At 42.8% G+C, this 14,465-nt stretch overlaps 1 protein-coding gene across 2 annotated transcripts in view; it reads right to left on the bottom strand.

Moving 5' to 3' along the window:
* The window catches only part of nedd4l (NEDD4 like E3 ubiquitin protein ligase), a 39,149-nt gene extending 30,807 nt beyond the window's left edge, over window positions 1-8,342 (bottom strand). For both annotated transcript variants that reach the window (XM_079178934.1, XM_079178935.1), the window contains exons 1-5: window positions 8,086-8,342; window positions 6,214-6,287; window positions 2,806-2,887; window positions 1,198-1,236; window positions 836-889 (exon numbers count right to left, since the gene is read on the bottom strand). In XM_079178934.1, the coding sequence (XP_079035060.1) occupies window positions 836-889; window positions 1,198-1,236; window positions 2,806-2,887; window positions 6,214-6,287; window positions 8,086-8,130 (294 nt within the window). In that variant the 5' untranslated portion in view covers window positions 8,131-8,342. The remainder of the gene's footprint in view (window positions 1-835; window positions 890-1,197; window positions 1,237-2,805; window positions 2,888-6,213; window positions 6,288-8,085) is intronic.
* Between the last annotated feature and the right edge of the window lie 6,123 nt (window positions 8,343-14,465).

Below are 14,465 nucleotides of genomic sequence, written 5' to 3'. Positions count from 1 at the left end.
CGACCTCCCACGTCGGTGCTGCAGACACAAAATCACAGAAGTCCTGTACCTGCGAGGCTGGGACACAATGTGCCTCATCCAGCCAAGAACTTCAATACTATCTGTGGCTGCATCCGCTGTTTGTTTTATCACACATCAAGACACAGACCCCCAGAGTTACTGAGAACGCATGAGAAACGTACTACCGACGACTTCCACAGAACAATGTCTTCATTATGTCAACGAAGATGGTTCACCGAGGTGAAGGTTGTAGAACAGCGTGAATTACTAAATCGATTATTAAGACCTACTCGTGCAGCTTTTAATTGCTGCAACTCTTGACATTGTGGAGACATTTAATCTAGTTCTCATGGCAACTGAGGGCCTGCCACGGGCTTCATTTCACAAGTCAATGAAACTAGTGTTCTCGACTGTGGTGGAAATTTGACATAAGAAGAATGTAGGAGTTGTTCGTGGACTACAGCCTTAAAGTAGAGCAATGAAACTAAACAGGCCGTACACTGCCTATGGCCACGTTTCTACCACGAGTACCGCAATGCATTTCGATTGTTTACACTACAGCTGACATCCTGTAATATCAAATCTGGCAATGTGTCAGCGGCAATGAGTCGCCCCTGTGAAGACAAAGGGGTGCAGATATAGTCAACACAATGTCCCAATAGTTTGAAGTGCAAACAAACTGCGTGAAGTAAATGAAGAGACATGGAGGTTCGCTGTGGTTGGAACTCAGTAAATCAACAAGTGTCAAAACATGACTCAAACTAGACTCTAAATAATGTGTGACGTATGCAACAGAGTGAGTGAAAGGCGAGAGGTTACAAAGTGTGAATCTTACCAATCTGTTTTCATCGAACACCTCAAAGAGTAGTCTGTGATTCTGCGGACACACCTGTGTTGGAAACAAAGCACGTACACACAGCGGTCACCCAGTTGTTATGTGGCACACAAAGCACACGTAGATGCACATGCATGCAAACAAACAAAAAAGGGGTTTCGCATCAAAAGTCAGTCAATCTTTGAATCGTTAAAATATAGGGCTGAACAATAATTATTTTATAAATAACCAGTGAGGAGTAATCATACGCATGCAGCTGAGCTTCTAAAGTCTGATATGGTCTATTGATTACAGAGGTGGGGGGGGATACTGGGTAGACGGGGAATAATGAAGCACACAAAGAGTTCAAAACCTGCACTCACTCTGAAGTAGAATTCCTCGTTCCATTTGGGATTGAGGGTCTGAAACAGAAAGGGCACACGTGGTTAGGCTGATAATGAATTACCAGTGAACACCATCATTGGTTTACATAGAAAGACAGACCAGATGTATGAAACCGATCCAACTCGGAGTGAGACAAGAGAGCCCTAATGAGAAATTGGACTGGATCTTGTGCGTCAATGATCCTCTTACGCTGTTAGAGGAAGTTTGTGGCTAACACCATGTCCCGGTGATTGGCAGTAGTCCCCGAGATTAAAAACCATCAGGATTTTCATCCCCTCGGCTCAGTGTGTGTACGCGTCGCACAGACCCTCTTATATTGGACTGAGAACTATGTGAGACATCTCGTGAAAATTCCTTCGTTGATTGAATCGACTTAAACACTAGAATGTCAATGAAGCCTTAATTTCACAGGTCGCCCTGATTAATAAACGCTTCGCGACATTTTACGGCAACGATAAAATAACGTCCCCGTTAAATCCACTGCTGAGAAAGCAGGAACTACAAATGAACCCAGTGCCCTGTCTGGGCAAAAGTCTGCCAAATATCAAAGCTTGGTGATAGGCTGGCTTCTAGTTACTGATATTAGTCTCAGACTGGCTCTTCATTTGTCATGCCGTCTAGCCACAAGGCGTCCTCTTAGCTTCACCGACAAAGATGCCATCAAAGGTGTCCCACTTAAAGACACATGGAGCCCATGGAAGAGCCGAGCAGCGATGCTTCATTTTCTGCTCCACATAGCAGTGCATTGTCAGCTATTTATATCCAGTAAGGCAACCATGGCCACTGGCGGCATATGTCTGCCTGCATGGAGGCCTGAGCTGCCCGACTGCAGCAGAGGGCTGGCTGGCAGCTACACGTTTGCGAAGCTTAACTACCAAGAGAAGGAGAAATCTATAATGAAATAAGAAACAGAGTTAAGCTGCTTCACAGGGAACAAAGAAATAGAAAGTGCTTCACTGGGGTTTCACATCTGTGTATTATGTAACATGTTACGGAAAAACTGGCATTGCATGTGAATAACATCTAATGCAGGACTCTCTCTAGGCTTCATTTTAAACCTTATAGCCCAGAGCATTCCACAACGCAAGCAACAAATATGGACATTTGGTTTACAATCACTGCCCACTTGCACATTAGAACATCCTCCGAGTGGAGTTTACACTATTAACAAGTAATAGCTCCCCCTGCTGTGAATAGATTTCCTCCCCAAAATAGGCCACTGGGGGGAAAAGAGCTTGCCCAATGTCTCCCTCTACACTCTAATGAGCAGAAAAGGGGAAGCACTGCCTTCCTGTGGCTTCCATCTCTCAAGATGATCAGACTGCCTTGATTTGAAGGAAGGGCGGTAGATGTGTTGGTGGAGGGATTAGGAGGATATGGTGACCTAAAAACCTCCGACTTAAGGGAGTGAACAAAGCCACATTAAAGCGGCTGAATGGTAAACGCAAGGTGCAGGTGTGGGAGGAGATTACTGCGGCAGGAAAGGCCAATCGGACACTGTGCAAACATCAGAGTTCATTAGGTTTGCAGAACACGGGAAGCCGCAGACACATGCATCAGAAGGCACTTCTTACCTCAGGACTTACCTTTTTAATGGTTTTTGTTTGGACTAAGCCAAGCTCTTTGTTTTCATCCGCAACATAGAGGGAAAGTTTGACGTAAGGGTCGCTGCAGAAACAAAATCAGTGGATAAATCCTGAGCCTTTTACACAGTCGTACGAGTATATTCACCAAATTATATTTAAAATATTTACATAAAGCATTGCTGACAAGATACATACACTTCACTGCCAAAAGAATATTATTTAAATATCTTTCTATTGAGAAAATAAGCCAAAATACTATGAACAACACGATGATAAAAAGCAAAAATCTGACCACGTATTAGTGGCAACTTTAAGTACTTGGCTGTTTTTAACACTCTGTACTAGGACACGCTTTAGAACATTCTGTATCTGTACAGTCTAGTGTGCCTGGACTTAGTTAGTCCTATTTACTGTGTCCACAGAGCCCAGATTGCCAGGCTACCTTCACTCTGACACACCGCTTGTTTCCAGACCTGAACGCTGAGTCTGCCTCTGCCACCGACAGCCCAGCAGATAAAAGCTGCTTGCTTTGGGCATTTTCGAGATTAAGGCTTATAATGTGTTATTGACAAAGCAAGAGTGCTAAAAATAGAAAGCGACAAACATTTTGAGGTGAGCGGCGCAAATAGTAAGCAGAGTGTGTGAGCGTGCGGTTTAAAAATAGCCAACTGGTCTTATTTGAAGGTGCTGACGGGGTAGAAAATCTCCAGGCAGTTGTAGATAGAGAGGTAGAGCTGCACTATTCAGCAGGCAGACCAATTACTCTCCTGATCTCAGTCCCAACAGGCAACACGAGGTACAGTGTCAGGTTATACCCTCTCCAAAAACCTCCACGAGAAGAAACGCGTCTCACCGGTCTTATACCTACAAGAAAGGTTTCACAATTTCTGATGCAGATTTATCGTTTGGAGCCCAACATAACATCAACAAAAGTCTTGCTTTGTGTGACCAATGGATTACCTGACTTATCAAGTTTATCGTCTACTTTCAGAGGTGTCAAAGTTTCCCATAAAGCTCTCGTTTCTGCTCCATCTACTGTGCATCCTGAAATAACTTCTCTCAACGTGTGCACCATCCGTTACATGATGTGCGTATACATTGATAGAAGTTATTTCAGGACACACATGGACTGGTGTGCTTCTCCAGTGTGGAAGTAAAAACAGCAAGCTGCAGGCTACACGAGGCGGGACGTAATATTTAATTCTTCACACTAACATAATATCTCGCTTTCAATCTTCCCAGATGATTAGAAAGGATGAGGGAATTAAAATTGTTCTTTTTCCCAGGCTCAGTGTAAGAACTTGGTGTTACGTGTTGCATTTCCTGAGTAATAAATGTATTTATTTTTCTATTTCAGTGGCTAGACTGAGCACACAAGGTAGACATTTGAATTGTATCACATTTCAAACCATCTATGAAAGCGTCTTTCAATCTGATTTGCTATAAATCAGTTTCCTGGGGAATTTTTCGCCATCCAGACCTGATATAAGCAGAAATGTAATTCCAGGCTGAATATATCCAAAATTTGATTTGGCCTGCTAGTTGGCGCGCAGCCTTACATTGATTCTAAGGAAGTTGCTGAGAGAAAAAGCAAAAGGAGAGTACCAAAGTACCAAAAGCTAAAATGCTGTTGCTTGATTGTTAATGAACGTCTCCACACACCCCACCGCCTCTAATTGTGTGTTTGTGTGGTTCTGGGATGTGCTGTGACTAAACTAAAACAATGGGCCTACTGTATCTCGGCTGCACTGAGACTCCTTCTTGTCTCCTTCCCCCCCCCCCCAAAAGGGAGAGGGAGACAGGCTACTTCAGGTCAACACTGAGGAGACGAAAGCCTGCACGGGTCGCTGGATTCAAAAACGGCAACTCGGTTCCACTTGTTGTTCGATTGCATTCGAGATCCTCAAGTTTCTATCGACAAAAAGAAAGAGCTAGGGGTGTTTCACTTCGTCCGAAACAACGGAGCACAATAGATCAAAGCAGCTGTAGAACAGAATAGAGCCGAAACAGGAACCAGTGTGGAGCAAAAAGAGGGAAAGAACACGGCAGTGTGAGCATCTTATGAGGTGACAGACTGCCAAGTCAGCGCCGTCTCCTGTGGCAGCTATGCAAACACATCCAGACCTCAGTCCGTGTTTCTTCATCACAGCTCAGACACAATGCGTCGCTGTAAACGACCGTGTTCAACTGTAGATGAGGCTTAACCCCGGTCATATCGGGATTTCAGCCATTAAAAATGCAGCCGTCTCATCCGCACTATTCTTGGACCTTCTCGTGCCGCAATCTTCAGTGGGATAGCCTGGGATGGTATTACTGCCATAATATTACATTCTTATGTACGGATGTATGCAGGCATTTAACATTTTTATTTTAACAAGCTTTATATTAATTTGACTCTCTTCCTGTACATCTGACTTTATTTTGGCTATATGGCATCAATACCAGTGTGGTTTTTGAAAAATAATGTCAGCCTATGACTTCATGAAGGTAAGACATCTATAGCAGAAAGGATGAAACAAGTACATGAATATGCACAGTGAATCAAACCAAAGCCATTCACTACAAACAGATATTATCCTTAAAGTTGGACCCTGGACAGAATGATGGCCTGGACTAAGAGCACATAAATAAAACGATATTTGATTTAGCACCGATTGACGGTCACTCTGTGTAGTATTAATTGATCACGCTGTACTAGCAACGCAAGTACAGCGAAGCAGGCAATTGAAATTGAGAGGGCAGAACTCATAGCCCTGATAAAAACAACAACTATCATACACAGACTTGAAATACACCTCCACAGAGGGATATTATGTAACGTTGCATACGAGTTGTGATAACAGTGGGTTACGCTTCATCACAGAATCGCACAAGGAGACAGGAGGTCTGACAGCAGAAGAAAATGGGCCATTGATGACCATAACGTGACAAAGACCCAGCAAAGTTTAATTTAACAACAGTGTCTTCCTGCGTGTGAGAAAGTATGTGGGCATGTATAAGTATTAGTCAAACGCTTTTATCTGTAAAACCTGTAATAGAGGTTATGAGTAGAATACGAGAGGCGGGTAATCACTGATTAACACGCGGAGTTCAAGGTCTTTGGAGGGAAAAGGAGTGTCGTCAAAGACTAAAGGACTCCCACATATACAGGTTGACAGTTACAAAACGGTTATAAAAACCGACAATACACATTTGATCTTTAGCGAGCCAGAAAGCAGCAAACATATTAAAATACGAGATTGGCCAAAAGAAGTGCAACGTCAGAGGCAGTGACCAGGCCCTTCACATCCATTCCGTCAATGATGACATTGAAGTGGGACAGCAGCGTAAGAACTAAGAACCCTCTGATAAGGCAGCGTCTTCTGTTGTGTCCTTAAAAAAAATAAAAAAAAGTCATGTGACGCTCACCTGGCTCCAATGATGTCTTTCTTTGCCAAATCCATCCCGGCAATGACCTTAACCCGCAGCACTCTCGTTTCATTCTGCAGAAGAAAGAGATGATGGACCAAAAACATTAAAATCAAATTCACGGCATAAATATCGCATAACCTCCGGCCACTTCAAACATTTCAAGCCGCATTTTTAAGTCAATAACCCTGACCTAGAAATGAAATGAGTTGTATTGGAAAAGCTTTCAGTCCTAAGTGAGTCCAACACTTAGAACCTAACAAGATGGCAAAACACTAAAGCTCTATCGAAACATTGCAGAGAAAGACGATGTTATGATAGTTCATGTGTGTGCATCTAATTCCCACAGCACCTCCCGTACGTCGACTTAAACCACCTCGCACCATGTTTGGTTTACAGCTTCACACACTCTCCTCTACTCCACTGCAACTTCAGATGGAGTCTTAAGTGAAACCGCTGACACAGCTTCTTGGTGGGTTCATATTTACATAAAGCTCTACAACAAATTCAGCCACAATTGTTATACATGTGCTAGTGCAAAATGGAGCAAAGGAGGGAGAAGGGTTGGGAGCCCCAGACCAACCCAGCTGTTACCTTCTTAGACTATGGCCGTGGTCAGAGGGTGTAGCATTTCTGAACGTTTGCCTCACAGGAAGTGCAGCGTCTCATGGAATGCGGAGCCCCAATTGTCTTAAAATCATTACAGGATGTAATTTAATGCCTGCAATATGGTTAACCTTAACCAACAAGTAGTCGACCCTTTTCTGCGGCCCTCTTTGTTGCATTGTGTGGAATGTTTTTACTGGCATGCTTCCCCTCTGGTAATGACTGACAGACAGGGCACCACAAGGCTACGAAAGTGAAAAGAGCTACCTCATAAAGAAAGCAGTAAACACACACACACACACACACACTGGCTGGGTTGGATTGGTCATACCAAGTGAAATAAAGTTTATCATTACCTGTTCTGATGCAACACAAATTATTTGGGTTTCAACCAAGACGTATGTCCACTAAACTGGCATAAAAGGCCACATTCAAATTCGCCTATACACGCCCCTATTTTCCCCTAAGAACCTTAATTACACATGTGAAATAAATTATGTATAGTCATGCAACCGGATCCTTAAAAACATAGCTCCAGGCTTACTATTTCTGACTGCATTATTCATGTCTGACAGGTGGTTGGCTGATTTGACAGCACTTGCAGCTCACTCAGTAGTGTCGTCATGTTTGACTACCATGTGAAACAACATTTGCATCCTAGCACACCTTTGCACCGCATCATGGATGTAACGTTAAGTCTGTGTGTGTGTGTGTGTGTGTCAAAGGCGACACTGAGTTCCCCACTAAAGCCAAACAGTGACCTCATTTGACAGAGCAAGACGTTCAGCTCTCACCATCAAAAAGGCTTTGTTTACTGACACAAAAAAAGGAGGTGTTTATGTCAGACAGAGTGGTTGCCGTGCAGCAAAAATCTCCCCGCCCCAACAAAAATGTCTCCTCTGCACATCTGGGATCCGAAATAGCACTTTGGAGCTACAAGTCGTGCATACGTTAATTCAAATAGAAGGATATAGAGAGGTGGATAAGCTCGCTCGGTCGAAATTAACGGTTTCATCTCAACACACTGAAGGCAAAAGGGTGCATCTGTTAATGACATTAAGATGAGTGAACGAGTGGACACGCAGACAAGGGGGGCAGGAAGCTGACAGCTGCTCGAAAATTACTATGGAATGTCACTGTGGGTGAGGGCTCGTTAGCTTTCGGCTAGCCTTGGTGTTAGCTATTTACGGCTGAACCCCCCCACTGAGAGACACACAGGCATGACTGACATCTTTGTAACAAAGCCTTGTTGGAATTAAAGCTTACCTCATCTTCTGAAAGTCCATATATCGGCTCGTAATTCGCAGCCATATAGCCTGCGGTCCACGCTAGACACACAAAAACAAGCCGCTTTGGCAAAGCTAGCTAACCAGCCTTGAACAATAAAGTCCCACTTTGGTGGTGGTCAAATCCACGGTGAGACCAGGTCCTCGGCGCGGCACGGGAAAGATGTTTAACGGTCGGATAACGTAATCCTCGCCAGCATTGTCCGCCCAGGACACAACCTGGAAATTACACCCAAAAAAAACAGTGTCCAAAATGTTTCAACTGAGACAGATCGCTTTTGTCAACTCCGAGCTTATCCCCCCCGAAACGTTTTGACACTTGACTTCCTCCTGGCGGCTCAGCCAATCGTGTGCCGATTAGACGTGATTGCGGTCAACATCAACCAATCAAATGCGACGTCAATTCCCCCAAACTCCTCAACGGCCAATAATATATGCAGAGGGCGTGGCGCTGGTGCATGCGTGCGTGTGTGTGTGTGTGTGTCTGTATGTGTGTGTGTCTTCACCTTTTTCAGGGTGTGCGAGGCTGTGTCTCGCAAAGCAACTAAGTTGAACGTTGTCATGATTTTTAAGTACCTCTATAATATATGATATCACCACTTACTGTTACTCGCTCTGGTCACTATTCTGCCCTAGAGCGCGTTCATGTCAGGGGCGGGGCTTGGTAAAGACTCAGCCAATCACAGGCTACCTAATCAGAAAAACAGTAATCCATAAAAATAAACAAAAATATTACCGTGACACAGTAAATGTGTATTATTTATGTTCTTGTTGGTGTTTCTAGTGTCATGGCCAAGATTTTGATTTCCACGTATAACATATGCCTACTTATTTGTTTGTTTTTATTGATTGATTATCAGGGTTCGATTATCAAATTCATAATTAATGTGTGCTGGATTTTTCATGAGCGAGTGTTTTCATTAGATGGCAACAATAGCGTGTGTCCTCAGTGGTGTTTGGTTGTTGCTGTTGCTGTTGTTGTTGTTGTGGTGGTGATGGTTATTTGCGAAGAGTTCCTATTCAGTCGGTCTCAGATGATTTCCTCTTGCACGCTGTATGTTCATTTATTTAAAATAAACTATTTGTTTGTATAGTTTAAGCAATGCTTAGGTTATTACATGTGATGATGCCTATTTGCCATTGCATCATTCATTCACAGCTCGCTAACGTATCGAGAGACAAGTAGATGTAATGTTGTTTGTTTCTTAAATCGCTGCAGCACTGGTGGTCCTATACTGCCGCCTAGACGCTCACTACACTAATAACATTCTACCAGTCTCACAAAGGCGCCGCTAGATGTCACTACGTAGTCGTAATCTCTCCGTCGTTTGTACCGGTTTGCCCCCGAAGCCTGATGCCAGATGTCCAGTGATTGAGATGGCAAATATCACAATGAACGGAAAGCGAGTTGGAGGTCAGTCCTTCTCTGACTGCAGCTCGTGCCTCGCTCCTTTTTTTCTTTTCTTTTTTGCGCCATTATCGAATCTGTCACACCAACATATCTGACACATCCTCTGCTACGCACACGAACACGTGAATTATGGATGACAGATGAATTGTTTTTGTTTTAAAAGGTAATACATCCCAGTTCACTCTTTAACTTATCTACATTCATGAAGTGCATCCAGGTTCAAACGTTTACTGGCACTCAGCATGGATATGTCGCTTGATGGGACTCTTTAAATCAATGTGAAGAGCAGATGGTCACATTACATAACATTATTGCTCCTAAGTAGAGCTGAAATGGGGAGGGCTGGAGTTCTCATGACACAATCAGTCACTCAGTTCAAATGCTTTTCACAGACTGTGTACTCACAAATGTAGCCACATTTATGTAAGCATTAATGCAAATATGCACACAAAGGCAATGTCAATAAACCGGGCCAAAAAAACATGATATTTTGCCTTTTTCAATTCAAATAAAATATGTTAGAGAGGGTTTTATATTCACCAATCATTGAAATCATACATCATACACACATCACTGAAATGTTGCCGACAGGACGGCTGTTTCAGAGGGCATGTTAATTTCTTTGTTATGACTTTGATAGCAAAGAATGTAACTGAGTACATTCACTCAAGTACTGTACTCAAGAACAAATTTGAAGTGCTTGTATTTTACTTGAGTATTTCCATTCTATGCAACTTAAGTGACAGAAGTTTTACTTTTTACATTTTGGTATTTTTACTTAACGGATCCGAACACTTCCTCCATTTTAATGCCAGGCCCACATAATACATCTATACTAGTCATATTACTGTATACGTTGTACTATACTATACTAGTATACTCATTTAGTGTATTGGTCTACTACAGAGCAACCGTTTTGTTTAATTGACAGCAAACAAGGAATTTCATAACATCTGTCAATATATTAGCCAATAACAGATAGTGAGACAATGTGTTTACATTTTTGAAAGAGTGCTTCTTTGGGGTAGAGGTATGTGTCTCTGTTGTTTTTTGTCATCGAGGAAGAAATTGACTGTCATTCATTTCCTGGAGAGTTGCCTCAACCACAACCGCTGTAACACGATCCTTTACTGTAACACACACGCACACACACACCTACACACCGACTGAGAGAGGAAGAGGGAGAGAAGAAAATAACAAACTTACCAGAAGAGAATATTGAAAGAACAGCACCTCAGGCAGCTATACACTACAGATCCTCCAAATTAGGGATTTTTAAAGTAGGCTATTTTTTTAATAATTAAACTGTACAAAACTCTAGTGCTTTGGACGACATCAGTATTATATAAAAACCTGTGCATTTAAAACTTCACACCTGTGTATTTAGTAAAACATCTTCTGTAAACTGCTTTGGCAACATGTTTTTGTTGATGCCAATAAAGCTATTTGAATTGAAAATTTAGTTGAGAGCTGAGAGAGAGAGTGAGAGAGAGAGGGGGGGGGGGACATTACGTAATATAGATTGGGCAGTAAGAAAACAAATCAATTTGCATGACCAGATTTGATATTGAAGTTTTAAACTCCCCAATCCTACAAAAATGTAACTGGTGACGTTCTGGTGAACTTCTGATGTCAAACTCACCTCGACCAACACCTAGGTCCGTGGCATCGATGGCAACCCAAGCCGTGGGCGGGGTTTAGATGGGGGCGGGTGGTGCTCCTCGGCCCCGCCCTCCTCAGGATCAGAGAGACTAGAGAGTTGATGTTGCGATTACCTCGCCGGCGGCACGGAGCACCCGGTTTATAGAGCCTTGTTTGCTGTCATCCCGGTAAAACAGCAATACAAGCCGGTGTCCGTGCGCTCTTCTGGGAGCCGGCACAGGAGTCAACACGGCTAAGGCCCCGGGCGAGAGACTGAAAACTCCTCTCAGATGCTGGTAAGACATCAATTTACTTCTCAGGACAGATTCATGTATCATCAGAACCAGAGGCAGGGAGCACGTAGAGTTCACTGCACTTATTGCACGAGTGGGTGTGTGTGCGTGTGTGCGTGTGTGTGCGTGTGTGCGTGTGTGTGTGTGTGTGTGTGTGTGTTTGTGTTCATTTGCCAAAACAATATAAAAAGCTGTCGCACAAAATAAAGAAGAGAGAATATCAAACTTGTTGATGCTTGCAGAAATGTTAAACAGTTCATTATTCGCTGAGATCGAGATGAAAAAGCAGTGAGTGACGTTTTTCCAGAGCATGTGGTTTTGCCTGAAGCCAAATTGAATCTATGTGGCTTGCACACATCAATCAATCATTTGTAAAGCACTTTGTGTGCACACACAAGGACTTCTTTAATTGTCCTACTGGCATCGCATTCAAGTAATTTAGAGGGAAATAGCAATACAGTTTATCAACAAGTTAACTACAAATGAGTTTATATTATTTTTGTGTCCCTCTGGATGAAGACATGTTCACTTGCTGACAGCTGACTGGTTGGCAGGTTATTTCCTTCAGCGTGGGAGGATGATGATGCTGGGGTGTCAGCAGTCTAATGGGATTTCTAGGGTCATGATCTGCTCCTGCTCTGGTTATGAAGACGTTGAAGAGGTTGTTGGCCATTATAGCAAGCTGATCAACTTAATACCGGATTACAATTATAGGTGGCTACAGTTTACTGAGTCTTTCCACTGTCAGTCCTGCCCCGGGCCTTTAAACAGTCAGTTTTGTTTGCTACCTGCAGCTGTAATTGTTAGGTCACACAGCCTGATTGAAGTATAAAATCCTTCTAGGATTGGATTTAAAGTAGTACATTGCTTGTGCCCATGTTTTAAAATTAGATAAAGTGTACTGTAATATGAATATGCTCCGTACAGAAATCGGCAAAATAAGTGGTGACTCGTGATAATAAATTCTCTTCACAACTTTATTATGTAAGGCAGGAACTTACTAATGCACTCTCCCAAAATTATTGTAATCAAACGACTATCTCACTCAATGTTTTCCGTTTGTGAAGACAAACCAGATGCAGGTGAGTAGGGATGTTATTGCGCCCACCACGTACCTGCGGCTGCAATCGTATCCTGGCAGAGCCACCTACTATCCCTGACACCCCAGCTATGTCAGGAGATGTCAGATGTTCAATTCATCATGTTGAGCTCTATTGGCCTTCTATAAACACAGATTGTTGCCCAGTCAGTGGCGTCGTTATTGCTGCAGGTAGGGAAAGGGTGTGTCGTCATGCTGTCCTTGAAATCCTTTTTTCTTCTCCTCTGCGTGAGTGCTTCAAAGAACACAGAAGGGCACAGGATACAGGCCGGCCAAGACAATAGAGGAAGTACAATGAATGAACAACAACAATGAAGAAAGAAGGGTTGCAGTAACTTTAAGTGGAACATTGCGGAAATAGGTGACGGATGATTTGTGTTTTGTTTTATTGTCTGTGGTTGACATAAATGCACTCTGGGGATCATTTATTCATGAATGCAGTCACATGCACATGGCTGTTTATGTGTAAGTGAGCGCCGCCATGCGTGTGCACCGCGTACATGCTTGTGCTCGTGTCTTTGTATATAGAATGTGTGTCACAGTGTTGTTCTTTGAGCTCAGTCTGCTTGTACAGTGAAGGATATCTCCAACCATGTTTTTGCGGTGAAATTTAATTTTACGGAGCAAAAGATGGAGGATTACAGATGTCACCTGAAACTTTACATATCAACTGGTATTAAACTGTGATCTTATATTGTCATCATAATAGTCCTAGGTTGTGTCAGACTGTTTTCTATGGCTCTTTTTCCTTGAATGCCACGGTAAGAAAAGAAAAAGTTCCTATAAAGTCGTGGGTGTTGATGAACAGACCTGTTTTTTATAGTTCCTGGAAGTGTTTACTCCGCTCCCATCTGAGCAGGAGTACAGGCCGACGTTATGATATGAAAGCAGTGTGAGTTATACCTGGAATATCCTTTACATATTCCTTTAATTTGTGGCCAAATTTACTGATTGTAACCTACACTATCTATATTTTCTTATAAGAGGATAGATACTTGAGTAATTGTTTCGTCAAGCCACAATTCTGTCATGCCAAACCTGCTGATGTCCTGTGTGAAACCGAATCACGTGACAGTAAATCATTGAGGATATATTGTGTCTCCTGTAGTTCTGCTTTTGTGGTGCTCAGGTGTGTCTTTCGGTGCACGAGAAAGAAACATTCACTTTTTGCTAAGGTGTGCAGTCGTAAAACCATGCCCCGCGGGGATCTTCTTGCCTCACGGCTCACTGTTTTACCGTAACATGTCATTTAACATGTCCTCTCCGCCCCTTTCGACATTGAGAGGCAGCTGACGAACACAAGTTGTAAATTATTCATAATCACCAGTTTGACTGACTCATTTCACTTTTTTTTTTAATGTTATACGGTGTTAAATTTAGTGAATTTATAGATCATACAGTTGCACTTCTGGTGCATTATTTATCTGCAGTAGAAATTGTGCTCAATTTCAAAACATTTTACATTTGTCATTTTATCTGTGTCACCATGCTGAACAGTGCGTCAGCAAACAAGCAGTTAAATGTAAGTCGGCTTTCTATGATGAGCGTAACGGTGGAGGGATGTACAGCACATTAAAAGTGTCTCCTGAGGTGAAACTGAGAAAAGTCCAGGCCATTATTATCTGTGAGGGAGGAGCTTCTCACTGTTGGCCAGCGCTTTCCCAGCTTAGCAGCTTATTCAGTTTGGGCTACTGGTTATGTAAGAAGGCTATATGCAGCAGGAGGCTAATCCAATGCCTTGACCTTAATGCCAATTATCAGATCATGGTGACGTTATTGAAATGAAGGCACCATAAAGAACAGTTGGTAACAGTCACTTGATGACAGTCTTTATGATATTAAGGAAGTGTAACGTCTTGAAGCCATGCTGCCCGCAAAGACACTGCAAAAGTAGAAAACCTGACCAATCTTGGAGC

Source organism: Pholis gunnellus (genome assembly GCF_910591455.1).
Source record: "Pholis gunnellus genome assembly, chromosome: 18".
NCBI lineage: Eukaryota > Metazoa > Chordata > Actinopteri > Perciformes > Pholidae > Pholis > Pholis gunnellus.
The sequence above is the reverse complement of the archived record's forward strand: the minus strand, read 5'-3'. Positions and strand labels throughout refer to the sequence as shown.